Source organism: Simochromis diagramma, unplaced genomic scaffold (genome assembly GCF_900408965.1).
Source record: "Simochromis diagramma unplaced genomic scaffold, fSimDia1.1 OVJJ01000545.1, whole genome shotgun sequence".
Taxonomy (NCBI): Eukaryota; Metazoa; Chordata; class Actinopteri; order Cichliformes; family Cichlidae; genus Simochromis; species Simochromis diagramma.
Window position 1 is genome coordinate 307,765 of NW_024387371.1, and position 20,282 is coordinate 328,046.

Genomic DNA, 20,282 nt, shown 5'->3' on the forward strand with positions numbered 1-20,282 from the left:
CCTGACCACCACCAGTAGGCAACGGGTGAAGTGTCTTGCCCAAGGACACAACGACCGAGACTGTCCAAGCCGGGGCTCAAACCGGCAACCTTCCGATTATAAGGCGACATTTACATTTTATAGTGTCCATTGTCTTTGTAGTTTTCATCAAATCAATAAATGCAGCTGTCAGTTTTTAATAAAAATTGGAGCCAGTGTTCAATTACAGTTAAATTATTAGTAGAATTTTAGTTTAAAAATTTCTTCAAATTGTCACTATCAATTAATGATTCTACATTCAGAAACAGGAGCAGGCCAGAGAAGTAAAGATGATCAGAAAATGTGCATCTTCAAGGTTGAGTCAGCTACATAACATTTCCTTTTCAAAGGAGCTTGCAAAGAAAAGCGTCTGGACTTCTTTAAGTTACTTGAAGACGTTTCACCTCTCATCCGAGAAGCTTCTTCAGTTCTAAGGTCAAATGGTGGAGAGTCCCAGATATAAACCTAGTGGGAGTTTCCCCCCCCACAGAGGGACAAAAGGACCCCTGATGATCCTCTAATCGCCTGAGCCAAGGTGTGAAACTGGGTGTGGGTCCCAATCAGCCAGAGTTTCGGGTGTGTTCATTGTGAAACCTGGCCCCACCTTATCATGCGAATTCCTGAGGTCAGATGGCCCAGGATGTGAGTGGGCGTTAAGGCGTCTGGGAAGGGATCTCAAAACTGGATTATAGATGGCAGAGAGTTGGTATCGTAAACCCCTGCTTCTGTTCAAAGATGGTCGCTCACAGTGGACATAGATGGCTTCTTTCACTCCTCTTTCAAATCATCTGTCCTCTCTGTCCAAAATGTGAACATTGGCATCCTCGAAAGAGTGTCCTTTATCCTTAAGATGCAGATGGACTGCTGAGTCTTGTCCTGTGGAGGTGGCTCTTCTGTGTTGTGCCATGCGCTTGTGAAGTGGCTGTTTGGTCTCTCCAATGTAGAGGTCTGGGCATTCCTTGCTGCACTGTACAGCATACACCACATTGTTAAGTCTGTGTTTTGGCGTTTTGTCTTTCGGGTGAACCAATTTTTGTCTGAGCGTGTTGCTGGGTCTGAAATGCACCGGGATGTCATGCTTGGAGAAAACTCTCCTGAGTTTCTCTGATACACCGGCTACATAGGGGATGACAATGTTGTTGCGTGTGTCCTTCTTATCCTCCCTCGCTGGTGTCTGGTCTTCTTTTCTGTGCCTCTTTGCTGACTTTAAGAACGCCCATTTAGGATAGCCGCACGTTTTGAGTGCTTCCTTTACATGTGTGTGTTCCTTCTTTTTTCCTTCAGGCTTAGAGGGAACATGTTCTGCCCAGTGGTGTAGGGTCCTAATTACTCCAAGTTTGTGTTCCAAAGGGTGATGGGAGTCAAAGAGGAGGTACTGGTCTGTGTGTGTGGGCTTCCGGTAAACTTCGATGTTGAGTTTGCCGTTCTCTTCAATGTGCACAGCGCAGTCCAGGAAAGGCAAACAGTTGTCCTTTGTGTCTTCCCTGGTGAACTCCTCAGTGACAACAATACCTACGAAGCCTTAAAGCGAAACCCCACAAGCAGCTACAAAAAGAAAGTTATAGCTTGCCTTCAAGACTTTGAAAAGGACAAAATTATTGCTTTGACTTGCTTTTTTTTTTTTTTTTGTGTCCCGTTTGGATCTTTAGCCATCAGAATTGTTGTCTTAAGGGCAAGTAAGATGCCAAGCGGATTTATTTTACCAAGTGGATCATCATGGCCTTGCCATATTGGTCCATTTGATTGACCTTTATTATAATTATTAATTTATTTTATTTTCAGTTGCTACAAATGACTGGGGGATAGGACAGGGAGAAAGAATGAAAGAAAGAGAGGGAGAGAAAGAAAACCAAAGGGGAGAAGAGACGGTGAGAAGGGGGGGAAGAAAGAAAGAAAAACAAAACAAACAAAACACCTGGGTCACCTGTATGGAGAAAAAAAACAGAAGAGAAAGCAAACAACAAAGAGCAACATAATAAAAAAAACAGCACCATCACAATAAACTAGCTAGCAGTAGATATCAGTAGATACTAAATAATAAACGATATTGTGCAGCACGCAAGATAGACAGCGCACAATGTGCTTTGAGGCAGCAGCCAAGAAAGCTGTAGTCCACGTCTGTGAATACCCGTGTGTACACCTGTGTGCATACCTGTGTGGATCAGCATGCTTGCATTCCAAAGGTTTCTCCATGTAACGATCTGCTAGGGAGTGTGGGGAGCCACAGCCCCGTCCTCCAGGGTATGAAGCAGGTATGGAGGAGATCAAAACTCCAGACATTCAGAGGCCCCCAGAACACAAGAGACCAAGGAAGACCAACAGAAGGGCAGCCGCGCCACTGTCCCAGTAAGAGCTGAGGAGAGTCCCAGATGAGGGCTCACTCAGCAGCCACCGAGCAGAAGCCAGGGGGAGTTGCAGTGACGCGCCCGTGAGCTCCGCCGGCAGCCAGCTGTGCCTGAGTGACCGAGCCCCAGGCCGAGAGGCCGGGGGCACCCCACCTCCGAAGTGCCCCGAGCGAGCCCCAGGCTCCAGGCCCCGATAAGCGGCCGCCAAGGAGTGAGCCGGTGTGTACCCGGACGCCCACCCCCAGACACAAAGAACCACCAACGCACCGACACCTGAGGGAGTCCGCCACTGGCAGGGGAAGTGGTGGTGGGTGGAGATAGGCCTCCAAACCTTGGAGGGCCTGAGATGTCCCCAGAGAGGTGGCGTCTGATACCCAACCTGACATATAGACACAGACATACAGGCACACACAGATACAAACATCCATTCCCACCCTCATGCTCTCATATGCACTTACTCCACACTCAACCAACGTGGAGACAGACATAAAGAGACGCTGTACTAGGGCTGGGCGATATGACCCAAAATTCATATCTCGATATCTTTTAGCTGGATGGCGATATAAGATATATATCTCGTTTTTTTTTTTTTTAAGTTTTAAGTTTTAAGTTAAGAACAAAAAGAGAGTTCTAGTCACACTGTGTCCCAGATGTCACACGGGCACTTTTATTTACATACAGCGTAGATGTACATGAAGAAATTACTCAAAAATAAATTATCAGCATCTATTAAATAATCATGGTCCATAAATAAAAGAAAACAATGTTGTTTTTGTGCATAACAAAAAGCTCACAATTGTGCAGTCAAAATGTAAACTAATAGACACTGAGCGTAATAACAAAGAGACAGCTGCACCACGTCTCTGAACAGGTGCCATTTGTGGTCATTATACACACACACACAGTACGTATCACTCTGCGAGGCTCCTCCTCGGTAGCCGTAATCCTCCGACAATCCATCAAGCGGTGCATTTCCGTAGCTTAGCAAAATCATATTAAAACATTTTTGACAGATTGCTGAGCGCTGTGTACCACATAAAATCGGTTTGCGGTCAGTAAGCACAACCAGAATTCATACATAAGGCGCACTGTCGATTTTTGAGAAAATGAAAGGATTTTAGGCCGTTAGCTCGTTAGCGCGGTTAGCTCGCTAACACGTTGATACCGTCCAGCCCCACGCACGGGGCGATCCGCAGTAACTCGCTAACGGAGATTTTCCTCTTTCATCTTGTCATTGTCTGCAGGTGAAGCTATGGGGGAGGGGGAGTTGTGTTCAGTGAAGGAGAGGCGAGGCCGAGTAACGTTGCGTAGAGACAAAAGTGGACGAAAGAGAGGCAAACCTGCGGCTCCACAAATATAATTATAACGTAACATAGACTATATCGATATAAACGATATTGTCACATCTTATATCTCGTATGAAAATATATCGATATTTTTAAAAAACTCGATATATCGCCCAGCCCTACGCTGTACACACGATCACACTCCCCAAGCGTACTCTACGAACCGGGTCTAGGTGCCCCCGCCCCTGGAGGGGGGAACTGCACCCAGACCCAGGTGGTGTTACCCTTTTCCCTGCGGTGGGGAGAGGCAGACCGCCCCGACTCCGTAGCAGCAGGGAGGCCCCACACTCCAGACCGCAGTCGGACGGCCAACTCCTCCTAGCCCCCCCGCTCCAGCAGGCCGCAGAGAATGGGGGTGAGAGAAGACTCCAAACCTCCCTCCACCCGCTCATTGTAGTGTTGATGCATGTGTGTTCTAAGGTGCAATTAAAACCCAGGAGGGCATGGAGCTACCTGCCAGAGAGCAGCAGGTAAGCGCATAGTCCCTCCTGCTAGCCCTCAATGTCTACGTGTATTTAAAATTGAGAGGTGGGCAACGACGCCAGGGGTGAGGTGTACACCCTGATGGTAATTTGGAGTCCGTGTATCGTGCCCACCCCCAAGATCCTATATGTATGTGTAATGAGAGTGTGAGTAATGTGAATGTCTAAGTTGTGGGATAAAATTGAGGCAGAGGCAGCCAGAAGGGGACGGGGGGGGGGGGGGGGGGGGGGGGGGTAGCCTCCTCTGCACCCTGGTGGCATACCCGTACTCCAAGGCCCTGCATGTGTGGGTGGTTGTGGTGGGGCGGGAAGAGGGAGGCAGCTGGAGATGGGGAGGGAAGGAAGGGAGGGGCAGGTGACCCCTCCCTGGGGCCAGCTCCCCCGCTGACCCCAGTAGGCACTCCCATACTCCGCGACCCGCCAGGGAAAGGGGGCCCAGGCCCATCCAGACCGGGGCCCAGTGCAGCAGCGCCCCCCGGCCCCACAGAGCCCGGGACAGTCCACCCAACCCCACCACAGAGAAAACTGCACCCACCCCACCATCCACTCATCTTCCAGACTACATGAGACAATAGACGCCCAGGCTGAGATCTTCCTCCACCTCTCCTGTATCTCCCCCTCCTGCAGAGAGTTCCTGAGGAGAGGAAAGCTCCTGCAAGGTGTGACAATCTCCCCCACCAGTTGAAGAGCCCCCCAGGTGGCTCGACGCACCGGCGGCACCCTGCGCCAGGGATGGGCCCCCATGCACCCACCCGCCCACAACCCCGGCAACACACCAACCAGGACCCAAGGCCCCGAGGCCCGGCCAGGGCCCCAGCCCAGAGACGGAGCGCCCCCAGAACCTCACGCCCATCCCGGACCCACCCAGGGGCAGCCAGGCTACCAGGTCAGCAACCCACGTCCGTCAGCATAGACCCTCCCCTAGCCCCGCTGCACGCAGCCACGAGGAAACAGTCACCCGAGAGCCAAAAGAGCCCCTAACCGGACATGACCGCTACCCCGGGTTGAGCCCCCCAAGGAAGATGCCTCCGGGGAACCCCCCGACGCCCTAAGCCTGTCCCTACCCCCACACCAATCACAACAGTGAAGGCGGGACCAAACTATGACCCCCCCCACCCCCACTAGGTGATGGAGCTGATCAAAGGAGCCCAGAGCAATTGATCTGATGTGGTGGCAGAGGCTGTATCAAGACTAATGTGATCTAATAGATAATTTCTATATTGGTTAGAATTAAGATTGTTTTTATTTTTCCAGTTCATGAGGACAGTTTTCTTGGCTATGCATAGGGCAGTGAAAACCATATGGGCTATATTCTTTTCTGAAGTGACATTATCTAAGCTGCCCAACAAACACACTAAGGGGGAAGTTGGAATGTTACATTTCAGACACTTTGACAAGTCTTCACATACAGTATCTCGCGCCAAAACTTCTGCACTGGTGGACAGAACCAAAGAGCGTGAATGTAATTGTCTGGTGTATTGCCTTGACAGTGTGAACAGTTGTTGGAAGATGTAAAGCCCATCTTGAACATCCGATGACCTGTATAGTGCACTCTATGTAGTATTTTGTATTGTATTAATTGCAGACTGGGTTTCTAAGGTTTCTAAGCATACCTGAGACCAGAAGTTTTGGTCTAAGCTGACTGATAAATCTGCTTCCCACTTTGCAATAGGAAGGGATATTGATTCATCTAATTTAGAAAGTGTTCTGTATATTTTAGATAATAATTTGGGGGATTTAAGAGTAAGGAAATGTGCCGCACTTGGTGGTGTTTGTAATTCAACTTGACCGAGGTTAAATTTCTTTTTTACTATGGATTTAATTTGTTGATATTCTAAAAATCTTTTCTTGTTGATCCCATATTGTGCAACTAGTCTGTCAAATGGAATAAATTCTGTTCCCTCTAATATATGTTCTAAGTATTTAATTCCTTTACAACTCCATTCTGGGAAATTAATCATATTATTGTTTTGTAATATGTCAGGGTTATTCCAGATAGGTGTACGTTTGCATGGGATTAATGAAGACTCCGTTATTTTTAGAAACTCCCACCATGCTGTCAGAGAAAAGCTGATGTTGATACTTTTAAAGCATTCATGTCTTTTGATGTTTGAGCTAATAAATGGTAGGTCTGAAATCTCTAGATCCTTGCATAGTGCCTGTTCAACATCTAGCCAGGGCTCATCTAAGAAGGTATGTTTTAACCATTCTGAGATGACAGGACCAGAGACAGCGGTAAGAGGAAAGGAGGGGGACTGGCAGTTTTTGTGAACGACAGATGGTGTAACCCTGGGCACATCACTGTAAAAGAGCAACTCTGCAGCAGAGACATTGAGCTGTTAGCCGTGAGCATGCGTCCGTACTACCTGCCCCGGGAGTTCTCGCATGTTATCGCGATAACAGCGTATGTCCCCCCCTCGGCCAACGCGGATGCAGCCTGTGACTCTCTCCACTCCTTGGTCAGCAGACTGCAAACACAATCACCGAGAGCCCTTCTCATAATATCAGGGGACTTCAATCATGCCTCTTTGGACTCCACACTGCCCACCTTCACCCAGTATGTGACCTGCCCAACCAGAGTCAATAAAACACTGGACTTACTGTATGCCAATGCAGAAGAGGCATACAGTTCATCACCTCTCCCTCCCCTGGGCAGATCTGATCACAACCTGGTGCACCTGGTCCCTGTGTATGAGCCCTTAGTGCGCAGGGAGCCACCAGCCACCCGCACAGTACAGAGATGGTCGGAGGAGAGCGAGGAGGCTCTTAAGGATTGTTTTGAGTCGACTGTGTGGGAGGTGATTTGTGATGACCACGGAGAGGACATCGACAGCCTTACTACATGCATTACTGACTATATAAACTTCTGTGTGGATAACACCGTACCTACCAGGACTGTACGGTGTTTCTCCAACAACAAACCTTGGATTACCCCAGAAATTAAAGCTGTCCTCAAGCAGAAGAGGAGGGCCTTCAAATCCAGAGACAAAGAGGAGTTGAAAAGGGTGCAGAGAGAGCTGAGGGGAATGGTAAGGAATGGGAAGGACAGTTACAGGCAGAAGATGGAGAACCAGCTTCAACAAAACAACGTTGGTGAAGTCTGGAGAGGCCTCAGAACCATCTCGGGCCACAAACAGCAGAACTCTCTGCCTGGGAGGGATGTGAGGTGGGCAAATGAACTGAATCATTTCTTCAACAGATTTGATTCAGCCATGAGGCAGTCTGCAACATCGGCTGCAGACTCACCCACCCCCACTGCTGCTGTTCCACCTCAGACACTTCACACCTCCTCTATTCACCCTGCTCACTCCCCCCCACCCCCAACAACAGCATCCAATACACACTCAACACAAGGCTCCAGCCTGTCTCTCTCAACCACCCAGGTTAGGAGGGAACTGAGGAGGATTAATGGCAAGAAGGCAGCGGGTCCAGATGGCATCAGCTCGAGGGTTGTCAGGTCCTGCGCGGACCAACTGTGTGGGGTGATGGAGCACCTCTTCAACCTGAGCCTGAGGTTGGGAAGAGTCCCACAGCTCTGGAAAACCTCCTGTGTTGTACCAGTGCCAAAGACTTCACACCCCAAAGACCTCAACAGCTACAGGCCGGTGGCTCTGACATCCCACCTGATGAAGACCCTGGAGCGGTTGGTCCTGGCTCAGCTTCGGCGCCTAACAAGCTCATCACTGGACCCACTTCAGTTTGCCTACCAGCCTGGCATTGGAGCGGATGATGCCGTCATTCACCTCCTACATCGTTCCCTCGCTCACCTGGAGACCGCTGGAAGCACTGTGAGAATCATGTTCTTTGATTTCTCCAGTGCCTTCAACACCATTCTTCCCTCGGTTCTAAAGGACAAGCTGGTGAACTCTGGAGTGGACCATCACCTCACTGCCTGGATTTTGGACTACCTCACCGACCGACCACAGTATGTGAGGACTCAGGGCTGTGTGTCGGACAGGGTCGTCTCCAGTACGGGGGCCCCACAGGGAACGGTTCTGGCTCCGTTCCTCTTCACCATCTACACTGCAGACTTCTCCCACAATTCCACCCAGTGCTTCCTGCAGAAGTTCTCTGATGACTCTGCAATAGTCGGCCTCATCACTGATGGGGACGACAGGGAGTACAGAGGACTGACCCAAGACTTTGTGGACTGGTGCCAGCTGAACTACCTCCAGATCAACGCCAGTAAAACCAAGGAGCTGGTGGTAGACTTCCGCAGGCACAAGCATTCTCCACTGCAACCACTGAACATCCAGGGTATGGACATTGAGGCTGTGGACAGCTACAGGTACCTTGGTGTTCATCTGAACAACAGACTGGACTGGACTCATAACTCAGACGCCCTCTACAGGAAAGGGCAGAGCAGGCTGTACCTGCTGCGGAGACTCAGGTCGTTTGGAGTGGAGGGCCCACTCCTGAAGACCTTCTATGACTCTGTTGTGGCTTCTGCTATCTTTTATGGTGTGGTCTGCTGGGGCGGCAGCATCTCTGCTGGGGACAGGAAGAGACTGAACAGGGTGATCCGAAGGGCCAGCTCTGTTCTAGGATGCCCTCTGGACCCAGTGGAGGTGGTGAGTGACAGGAGAACGGCGGCTAAGCTGTCATCCCTGTTGGACAACGTCTCCCACCCCATGCAGCAGACTGTGACAGCACTGAGCAGCTCCTTCAGTGGGAGACTGCGGCACCCACGGTGTGGGACGGAGAGATTTCGCAGGTCTTTCCTCCCCACTGCTGTCAGACTCCATAATAAAAACTTTAACTGAACAAACACACACATCCATACATATGCAATAATACTAAGTGCAATAATCCTTTCTGTCATCGTTGTATTTTTACTCAGTTGTATATAGCATTTGTATTTGTATTCTATTTTTATCTTATTGTATATTTATTTTATTTTATTCTACTGTATATAGTATTTTATTTATTCTATCCTGTACAGTTGTGTACTGTATTTATTCTTATTGTATCCTAATTTTTGCCTCATAACTTTTGCACTGTCCACTTCCTGCTGTGACAAAACAAATTTCCCACGTGTGGGACTAATAAAGGTTATCTTATCTTATCTTATCTTATGAACTGAAGCCTGTTGGCTAAGAAGTATTGGTGAAAATTAGGCAGATCTAATCCTCCTCTATCCTTGGTTCTTTGTAGCGTTTTTAAGCTGATACGCGGGGGTTTATCTTTCCAAAGGAATTTGGAAATATATGAATCCAGTGAGTTTCTTGTGTTTTCTGTCACTCTGTATTGTGTATTATGTTCTCATGGTTGGTCTTTTGTTACTCCCTCGAGTCTAGTTTCTTGTGTTCCATGCTTAGTATTTCCCTCTGTGTATTTTGGTTCTTAGAGTCCTCTGCTTAATGGTTTGTCTCTGTGTTTCTTAGTTGCTCTGTCTCCCCTAGTCAAGTCTGCGTCTGTGCTACTTCCTGTTTTACTTTGAAGGTCTGTGTCTCATGTCAGTGTATCCTACTTTGCTTCCTTGTCTCGTCAGTTCTGATTTCTCCCAGCTGTGCCCTCTTTCTGTTTCTCATCCCCCTCGGTACTTCCCAGTGTATTTAAACCCTGTGTTTCTCTGAGTCAGTGTTGCGTCGTCCCTCATGCTGTGTGGAGCTCCCTGTGTCTTAGTTTGTTATTTCCCAGTTTAGTTTGCATTGTATACTCGTTTTCCCGTGCCAGCAATTAAAGCTGTGGTTTTAAGTTCATCCTTTGTGTCTGAGTCCTGCATTTTGGGTCCAACTCCTGCCTGCCACAGAGCGCTTCATGACACTACTGCTTTTTAACTCTTTCTTACCTTTCATGTTGTATTACTTTTAATTCAGTTGTTATACATTGTATATTGTTGTAACCTGGCTTTGTAAAGCATATTGTGACTGTTATTTTTGAAATATGCATTAAAATAATTTTAATCTGCTTGGGGTTTTTTTGTTTGTTTGTTTTTTCACTTTCAACCTGTCACTACTAAAATGCATGTCTGCGTATTCTTGCAGCATGAGGAAGCCTCCATAAAGATGTTTGATTACTTACTGGAGGAAAATGGCCTGAAGCCAGTGATGGAGCAGTATGGGCTGGAAATAAAAGACAAAAAGGAAAACGACCTGGTGTTCATTAAAGGAATGATTGATGACACTCAGAAAAAAACAGCTCAGCACAAGGTACTAGTCAGTTGTGTGAATTCAGTATCATCTTTGCTGAAGAAGTCAGTATCTAATGTTTCTCTAATGGCTTTATCTCCACAGCAGTATCCAGGTCGAGAGAAGGAAAAATCCTTTCTCTATGAAATTGTGTCAAACAAGGAAACCGGCATTGATGTTGACAAGTTTGACTACTTTGCCAGGTGAAGCTTGCTTTAAAAAGAAATATTCAGTTCGGTGCAATGTCCAAAACTATGTGCACTTTGTTCTGCATTCACTTTTTACTATGTGCCACACACTCAAGGGTGCATTGAAGAGTTTATCATAATTGTTTTCTGTGTGTGTGTGTGTGTGTGTGTGTGTGTGTGTGTGTGTGTGTGTGTGTGTGTGTGTGTGTGTGTTTTCACATATTTTCTCACTCCTATCTCAGGGACTGCCACCACCTGGGCATCCAGAACAACTTTGACCATCAGCGCTTCATCATGTTTGCCAGGGTGTGTGATGTGAACGGGAGTAAGCACATTTGCTCTAGAGACAAGGTGTTGATCCCTGCTTTTTTAAAATCATCTTTAAGCAGAAATTCTTTTACCTGACTAGCAAGAACTAAACCATGTTGTCAACAGGAAATAGAAAATCTTTATGACATATTCCACACAAGGCTCTCTATCCACAGAAGAGCCTGCAAGCACAAGATAAAAATGGCTGTAGAAATGATGTGAGTACCTACAGTTCCATTTTTAATATTATTTAATTTGTCTGCAGTGTGCCCCTAAAGTCATATGTTGTGTCTCTATATCCAGGATCAAAGATGCCCTCCTACTAGCAGATAAGGATCCATACATCCAAATTGAAATTTCAAATGGAAATGGAACTTCAAAGAAGGTTCCTCTCTCCAAAGCCAAAGATAAAATGGAGGCATACATGAAGCTGACAGGTAGTGACTTCAATCTATGTTGTATATAAATTCTAAATTATTTCTCTGTCTCTCTCCCAGTATATTTACTAATGTCTGTCATAATAATACAGTTGTTGTTTTTTTGTGATACAAATTTGTGTAAATAACTTTGTAAGACACTTCTGATCAATTTGTGAAGCTGAACTGTATTGTTTGAACTGTCTTAACTTCCAATTTATTTCTGTGTTTACTCTGTAGATCAGGTCATTGAAAGAATACTCAACTCTTCTTCAGATTCTCTGAAGGAGGCAAGGGAGATTCTACACAGGGTCATGACTCGGGATCTGTACCGCTGTGTGGGTCAAGCCAGGGTATGCAGCTATGTTTTTATGTATGTGCCTGTATTACAAGTCAAGTATTCACCCTGAATGGGATGCATGGATGGAGGGAAAAAGAGAAACCTGAGCTTTAACAAATCCCCACCCTGGGAAAATTTTTCAAAAGATCAGATTTTGGTGATACAAAGTACATTTACATTTGGAGAAAAGGCCAAAAGACACAGGAAAGGCTGTGTTTACAAAAAAAGTTGTGTACACGTGGACATAAACCGTCATCAGAGGCTGACACAGCAGCTCTTACTCTCACACATGCCTAGGCTTGTTGTAGTCAATGTTGCTTAAAAACACTATTTCAATCCATATTTAGTCTTTGATCATTCATCAGCAACCAAACTTACAATATCATTTTCCTTAGTGGAAGCTGGGAAAGTGTGTTGTTGAAAAGAAAACTAAGCTGCTGTTGGATAAAATTAAATATATATGCAAATTATAGGTTGGCATCATGTGATCATGCTTGCTGTGTGTTTTCTGCACTGAATAAATAATTTTCTTCACCCTCCCACTTTTCCCCTTTCTCAATTCTAGAAAAAAGAGGAACCGAAAATGTCAGGGGTAAGAATGAGAACAGCTCATAAAACAAGATTAACAAAACAATAATAATAACACACGTGTTGTCTCCTCCATCCTTCAGGAGATGAGGGAAAGTTTAAACAAAATGGTTAAAGGCATTCTTGAGGGCGGGGAAGGCGAGTTTGAAGTTATTGTGAGTTTTAATAATTAGTCAAACTTTTCTTAAAATTTTGATTTTATTTATTTTTGTTAATTTTATTTAAAAGATGTTTCCAAGCTCCACAGGGCCGCTATTTACAATGTGAATACAAACCTCTCTGTGACATTTCATTTTAGGTTGTTCCTTTGGACTCTGAGAAGGAAGACATCAGTAAAGCGTTTTTCTATCGCAAGGATAACCCTAACAAAGCAATCCCAATCGCCGAACCAGAAGTGAGAATTACAGCCTTGATTTCCATGTGTCACACATGACACATGTGTCCATGTGTCATGTGTTCTTTTTTAATGCAGCTCCATAAGACAACATTGGCTGTGTAATATGTCATTTTTATGCTGCTGTCCCTGATGGCAGGTGTCCAGGTTTCTCCCACAGTGCTTTTTTGAGGAGATACTTAGGGTTTACTGGAAGGAAAAGAGAGAGAAGTTTACAGAACAGTTTACATTTTGGCAAAAAGTCAAAAGGCACATAAAAGGTTGTGTTTATCAAAGAAGTAAGTGCGCATGCGCCATTAGCGTGCTGCCTGCTGTAACCCTAATTTCCTTCGGGATTAATAAAGTATTCTGATTCTGATTCTGATTCTGAAGCCATGTACATGTAGACATAACCTAAATTGTCATCAGAGGCTGACACAGCGGTTCTTATTCTCAGACATGTCCAGGCTTGTCTCATGCAGTAGTAGTCTTTCATGATTCATCAACAAAACTTAGAATATAATTCTCTTTACTTGAAGCTGGACGAGTGTGTTGTTGAAAGGAAAACTAGTAAGTTAATCATAGCCAAGCTGCTGCAAGGGGAAAAAACCAATACAAAATCAGCCTTATTATAGATTCATGACAGGACAAGTGGTGTGTGCTGTTCTGACACTACCTTATCACACAGTACACTCTTCACATCCAGTACACATTCATCATCACATTCTTCATGTAATCCCAGACAAACTCGATGATGTTGAGATCAGGGCTCTGTGTGAGCCATACCATCACTTCCAATACTTCTTGTCCTTCTTTATTCTGAAGATAATGTTAATGACTTTGGCTGTATGTTTGGGGTTGTTGTCCTGCTGCAGAAATAATTTGGGGCCGATAAACAATCATTTATATTTCTCAAAGGATTCTTTGTTTACACCATTTTTTTTACACCTGCCTAAAATGTTTGTACAGTACTATATATCGTAAATAACGTTTTGGAACAGTTTGAATTTGGTGGGTAACAAAAATCCTGTTTGAAACAGAGAAATTAAGAAAAACAGATTTTCTTTAAACATTTGGTTTCGAGTTATTGTGTTTTCTGCACTGACTAAATCCTTTTCTTCACTGTCCTGCTTTGCCCCTTTCCCAGGTCAAGAAAAAACATAAACAGGAAAAATTGGTAAGAATGAGAACAGCTCATAAAACAAGATTAACAAAACAATAATATTAACACACATGTTGTCTCCTCCATCCTTCAGGAGATGAGGGAAAGTTTAAAAAAACTGGTTAAAGACATTCCTGAGGGCGGGGAAGACGAGTTTGTGATTATTGTGAGTTTTAATAATTCATCAAACTTTTCTTAAAATATTTTTGTTTTGTTTGTTGTTCATTATATTTTAAAAAAATGTTTTCAACTCCACTGGGCCATTATTTACAATGTGAATATAAACACAGGCCTCTCTGTAACATTTCATTTTAGGTTGTTCCTTTGGACTCTGAGAAGGAAGACAATGACCCCGTCAGTCAAGCATTTTTCTATCGCAAGGATAACCCTAACAAAAAAATCCCAATCACCAAATCAGAAGTGAGAACTACAGTTTTGATTTCCATGTGCCGCGTGTTCTTTTTTTAATGCAGCTCCATAAGACAACATTGGCTCTGTCAGTGGCGTCGTTAGGCCTATTTTAGGGGTGCTTAAGCCTCCCTAAAATATTCTTAAGCCCCCCTAAATAATTTGGTGTTTAGTTTTTTGTTGTTTTTTATTTATTCGATTTTTTTTTTTTTTTTTACAGAACTTGCAGACAAATTCAATATAAAGATGCAGGAATATGGGTTTAAAGAAATAATAATATAAACCTGTCGCTATTCACATAAATATGATCATAACTCGGTTGGTTCCTTTCACTTTACACTGTTAAGGTAGCGTCAGTGCTTTGTTATCCAATCCGTTCCAGTTGTTCACAGGGGACATCCACATTACTGAAAATCCAGTCCTCGTTTTCACTGCTACTTTACACTCCGCTCGTATACACCTGCGGACACACTAGGGTACATGCCAAACAGCAAGAAATCATGGATATACGCAAGTTTTTCAAGAAAGTAAGTCTTCATCACTAGCTGGTAGTAACAATTAGTTAGCTCCAGCTAACAGCAGAGAGTCCCATGTAAATAATGAACCAGGTGCTCCCCATTTTGATAAATAAAAACCTGGCTAACGCACTAAGTTAAATTGTTAGCATAATGTTAATTTCTGTCACTCGTTTTAGCTCTGAAAAATCGAGCTGAGCTCATTCAGGTATGGTTATCATCAGTGGAAATAATAATAATCACTCCTCCATCCCCATTAACCTGTAGGAGTCAGGGCAGAGGATCACAAAGAGGGAGAGGGGAGAGACCTCTGCTGGAGAGGTGAGTCAAAGATTTCACAGGATGGAGTCATTTGTGATGCATATAGTCTGATTAGAATGTTATGGAACTCAATATGGATATGAAATATGAAACATTTCAGTCACGGTACAACATATAACACCTGTTTAACTTGAGCTTTCATTTAGGAGAGTCAAGGTTAGAAAGTAGAGAGAGCAAAGATATATATATATATAGATAGATAGATAGATAGATCTATATAGATATAAATAAGTCAAATTAGCCTGACTCACATATTTTTGAGGGTTCTATTTTAATATTACTTCAATTCAAGTAATTTAGTAATATTTTTCAGGGCTTTAAATTGCAACCATTTTAGTCACATGCGTGCTCAAATGTAATGTTTGTAACTTCAAAATATTTGGGAGCAACAAATTACTGTGGCCCATGAGCAGAAATCGTGATATTAGCAATTTACATTACAATTCAGTATGTTTTAATGTATCTTGAAGGGTGAGGCAGAAGGAGAGGCTGAGGGAGAAAAAGGTCAACAGGCAAGTTCAAGTCAGAGAGAGCAAGGAGAGACAGAGGAGCTGCAGCAAATGGATCGAGAAGCAGAGGAAGATCTAGTTATTACAGAGAGAGGAGAGCAAACAGGTCAAGAGAGGGAAAATGATGAAGCAGCTGCAGCAACTCATTCTACTGCAGGGTTTGATTTAGATGACAAAGACACAGGGCCCAGACAGGTGAAGCTGAAGAGCTATCCACATGATACTTTTGGTACACAGAAGCGAGCATTTAACCACCGCTGGTTTGAAAAGCACAACTGGTTAGAATACTCAGTCAACCAGAATGCAGCTTTCTGCAACATGATAGTTTGGTCAGTAGCGGTTGCAAGAACTGGAAGAAAGCTTTAGTCATCTTTGGCAAGCATGAGATGGCTCAAACACATAAGGACAGTGTTGTTACATGGAAAAGCTACCAGGGAACTAGCAAACAGGGAAACGTTGCACAGATGATAGCAACTGCAAATGTGAGTGAGATAGTTGAAAGAAGAGAGTATCTCAGACGAATTGTTGCAGTCACCTCTATGTTAGGGAGACAGGGACTCCCTTTTTGTGGCCATGATGAAGGTGAAGACAGCCCAAACAGAGGGAATTTTCTTGCGTGCATGGAGCTTTTGAAGGAGTTCGATCCTTTTCTTCAAAAACATAATCCCCCATCAAATGCAGAGTATATCTCGCCAACATCCCAGAATGACATGATTGACTTGTGCCCAGGAAGTTACTAGTGTCATTGTATCTGAAATGACAAAGTCTAAAGTCTATGCCATCATGGCAGATGAGGCGAGGGATGAAAAGGCAGAGCAGATAGCTGTTTGTGTCAGGTACGTGTCAGAGGGGGCAGTGAAGGAGCGTTTCCTTGCACTAGCAGTGATAAAATCATTTGATGCCCAGTCCATTGCAAATGAGATTCAGCAGCAGATCCAAAACTATAGTCTTGCAGAGCTTAAATGTGTAGCACAAACATATGATGGTGCAGCCGTTATGAGTGGCTCCACTGGAGGTGTACAAGCACATTTTAGAAGGCTCCATCCTGAGGCTATCTATGTGAATTGTTATGCTCATCAACTCAACCTGGTTTTGTGCAATACTTGCAAGGCTGTCCCAGAGGCTGTGGAGCTTTTCAGCTTGTTGGAGTGTGTGTATTCTTTCTTCAGCACCTCCCTAGTCAATCATCATAAGTTCATGGAGACTCAGGCAAAGCTTGGATTGACAAAAACTGAGCTTGTGCAACTTTCAAACACTCGCTGGGCATGTCAGTTGCGATCAATCAGTGCAGTTCTTGAGACATTGCCTGCCATTTTGGAGTGCCTATCTGCAATTGGATCCCCCATAGCTGTTGGTCTCAGAGCAAAGCGATACAAGTTCTCAGCAGTCTATGCACTACTGATGTTTCAGTCGATTCTGTCTGTAACCGAAGGACTCCACAAATTCCTGCAGAAAGAGACTTTAGACCTGGCAGAAGCTTTTATCTGCAAACAAGCTGTGTGTGAGACACACTTAAGGGCAAACACTCAGATGCATTTGCTACAGAGCTGTATGAGAAAACCAAGGCCCTGTGTAACACCCACAGTATCCCTGAACCAGGTGCCAAGACAAGGCACAAGCAGAGGAAAATGGAGGATTTTGTCCTGGAGGCAACTGTGGGTTCACACACTGAATTGAACAACTCAGACACATTGAAAAGAGAGTTACTTTTCCCTTGCGTGGATCGGATGGTTGGCGAGCTTGATCAAAGATTTTGCAGTGTAGATGCAGGGCTGCTAAAAGGCATCCAGGCATGCAGTCCTAAATCTGAGAACTTCTTGAGTGAACCACACTTGAATGAACTTGCAAAGCACTACAGACTTGACCTGAAAAAAGAGGAGGTTCTGGTGGCCAGAAACTTTCTTACCCGGAAAACAGAGGCTGGATGTCCACCCAAAAATATGTTGTCTGTGTACAACCTCCTTGATTCAGACATGTTTCCCTCTCTGAAGGCAACCATCCAAGTTGCCCTAACAGAGCCTGTCAGCAGCTGCTCGTGCGAAAGGTCCTTTAGTGCACTGCGTCGGCAGCACTCCTGGCTGCGTCAAACAATGAGTCAGAAAAGACTTCAGTCTTGCAGTCATGTCTATTGAAAAAGACATGCTTCAACATCTGAGTCACAACAGAGTGATTGACCGATTTCCCACTCTTAAAAACAGACGTCATTCTTTGATGCTTCCACCCACCAAGTAACTGGTGATTGCAGCCATAAAATTGATATACTTTTTTATTTTCAGTTTTTTTCTTGTTATTGATGCAGCAAATACATTTCTTCTGTTTTCTTGTTGTACTGTATTATAAAACAGACTGAAATAAAACAATAGATCTATTGGTGGCCTAGGATGTTTAATCTGTCCAAAAAAGTAGGAAAACAATTTCTCAGTCTTGTTTTCTGTTTGTGAAATTTTGTGCTCATTCACTACGTTCATTCATATCGTGTGCATCTCTTGGGGGCTAAGCCCCCCCCCCGTCCTTAAAACCTAGTGACGCCCCTGGGCTGTGTAATATGTCATTTTTATGCTGCTGTCCCTGATGGCAAGTTTGCCCCACAGTGGTGTTTTGAGGAGATACTTAGAGTTTACTGGAAGGAAAAGAGAAAGAAGTTTACAGAACAGTTTACATTTTGGCAAAAAGTCAAAAGGCACATAAAAGGCTGTGTTTATCAAAGAAGCCATGTACATGTAGACATAACCTAAATCGTCATCAGAGGCTGACACAGCGGTTCTTATTCTCAGACAAGAGTCAGTTTCCATATATGTACTAAAACACCAAGCTGCAAATTAATATTTATTGTGATGAAGTTTTGAAACAGCTTGAATTTTGTGGGTGACAAAAATCCTGTTTGAAACTGAGAAATTAAGAAAACGAGATTTTCTTTAAACATTTGGTTTCAAGCAATTGTGCTTTGAATAAATACTTTTCTTCTCCCTCCCATTTTTCCATTTTCTCAGCTTGAGAAAGAATACAAAAAGAAAAAATTGGAGGTAAGAACGAGAACAGATCAGAAAACAAGATTAACAAAATAATATTAATAACACACATTTTTATCACCATCCTTTAGGAGATGAAGAAAGATTTGAAAGACAAACTGAGTAAACGCTTTCGTGAAGACAAGTTTGAAGTTATTGTGAGTTTTATTAATTCATCAAACTTTTCTTAAAATCCAGATATTTTTTTTGTGTTCATTTTATTTAATAGATGTTTTAAACTTCCACTGTTTACATACTGTTATTTACATGTGAATATAAACACAGGATTCTTTGTAACGTTTCATTTTAGAATGTCACTTTGGACTATGGGATGGAAGACAATGACCCCATCAGTAAAGCATTTTTCTATCGCAAGGATAAGCCTGACAAAGCAATCCCAATATCCAAATCAAAGGTGAGAACTATACCCTTAATTTCTATGAGCTCTGTTCTTTTTTTATGCATCTCCATAAGACAACATTGGCTGTGTTATATGTCAGTTTTATGTTGCTGTCCTTGATGTCAGGTGTCCAAGCTTCTCCCAGAGCACTTTTCTGACGAGATACTTAGGGTTTACTGGAAGAACCATGAAGGACTGCAAGAAAAAGAGAGAAAAAATAAAGAAAAAGAGATCAAAAAATTCTTTAAAACCCAGTGCAAGGACTATGGCTTTGAGGTACTACTTACTTAATTCTATTTAATTGCATTGATTGGTATTACTACAAAATAAGCCTAATGATCACAGTGTAAGCAGGAAAGCTGCAGTTAAAACTGTCTATCTTGTCAGATCCCTGAGTTCAGATTAAACTTCTTAACTCTGATGTCTTGTTATTAATAATAACCTTTATTTATAGACACAGAATGCAGAAGAGGATGGTGACAATGACAGCTAAACTCCAGTACCAGTCGATCTGAACATGTGAAAGATTCAGATATCAAGTTTTTGTGTGACTGTAAGGATTTTAATATTTGAATTTGAATCAGAAAAGTTATGTGGTTTGGGTATTTTCCATTTTTTTAATTTAAATGTTAGCTATATGATTTAGTCTAGATATGAAATGTTATCAAAATATTACATACTGAATGACTTTAATAGATTTTTTTGATTGATAATAAGTGATACTAACTACTTCCTTCAACATGTATCAATATGAAATAAGCTTTTGATAATCTAATATTAATTATTTCACATAATGTTCCAACTACATATTGCATGTTTTCACTAGAATCAAACTAAATAGAACGCCTAGTTTCGATACATGCAATTTTGGGTACTGTTGTGACTTGCTCATTGTGTGAAAATTCATAATTTTTCATGTCATTGCTAAATGAAAATCTGCAGAAGTTCAAATATTTCAGCTGTTTTCCTGTTCCAATATGTTTACTGCTGATTTCTGGTAAATTCAAAATAAAGCTCTTTTTCTCTTATGTTTTGTGTCTCCGTGAAGTTCTTACAACACGACATTTGGCACAATGTCCCTCCCTCCGGTTCTGCCTGAAAAAGGTAACCAGAATGTGCCATGCACAATGGCACCGTGTGAAACTAACTTGAAACTTTAACTGCTTAAGAATAAATTATGAAAACTTACATTTTAAGCTCGTTCATCTTGTCTAATAAAATGAACCTGACACCATCTGTAAAGAATCCATACTAACACAAAGCCAACCAAGAAACTGGAGGAATGATAAAGCTGAGTAGAGCTTAACCCTTGGTAGTACCTAAAAAACGTACCCCTTATGAAGACCTAGAGCCAAAAATCGACCACGCCATAAAAAGTGCTATAAAAAGATTATACATTAATATTTTTTTCCACTTTAAATTA

At 43.2% G+C, this 20,282-nt stretch overlaps 1 protein-coding gene across 8 annotated transcripts in view; it reads left to right on the forward strand.

The window, feature by feature from the left end:
• LOC120718983 (deoxynucleoside triphosphate triphosphohydrolase SAMHD1-like) overlaps nt 1–19,887 on the forward strand; it is a 159,471-nt gene extending 139,584 nt beyond the window's left edge. For 4 of the 8 annotated variants that reach the window (XM_040007790.1, XM_040007782.1, XM_040007783.1 and 1 more), the window contains 15 exons: nt 10,946–11,037; nt 11,123–11,256; nt 11,476–11,588; nt 12,141–12,167; nt 12,247–12,318; nt 12,462–12,557; nt 13,684–13,713; nt 13,793–13,864; nt 14,014–14,118; nt 14,889–14,942; nt 18,442–18,474; nt 18,552–18,617; nt 18,770–18,874; nt 18,986–19,135; nt 19,314–19,887. In XM_040007790.1, the coding sequence (XP_039863724.1) occupies nt 10,946–11,037; nt 11,123–11,256; nt 11,476–11,588; nt 12,141–12,167; nt 12,247–12,318; nt 12,462–12,557; nt 13,684–13,713; nt 13,793–13,864; nt 14,014–14,118; nt 14,889–14,942; nt 18,442–18,474; nt 18,552–18,617; nt 18,770–18,874; nt 18,986–19,135; nt 19,314–19,352 (1,188 nt within the window). In that variant the 3' untranslated portion in view covers nt 19,353–19,887. The remainder of the gene's footprint in view (nt 1–10,945; nt 11,038–11,122; nt 11,257–11,475; nt 11,589–12,140; nt 12,168–12,246; nt 12,319–12,461; nt 12,558–13,683; nt 13,714–13,792; nt 13,865–14,013; nt 14,119–14,888; nt 14,943–18,441; nt 18,475–18,551; nt 18,618–18,769; nt 18,875–18,985; nt 19,136–19,313) is intronic. The other 4 variants (XM_040007780.1, XM_040007781.1, XM_040007785.1 and 1 more) reach the window with 2 other exon arrangements.
• Nucleotides 19,888–20,282: the final 395 nt, after the last annotated feature.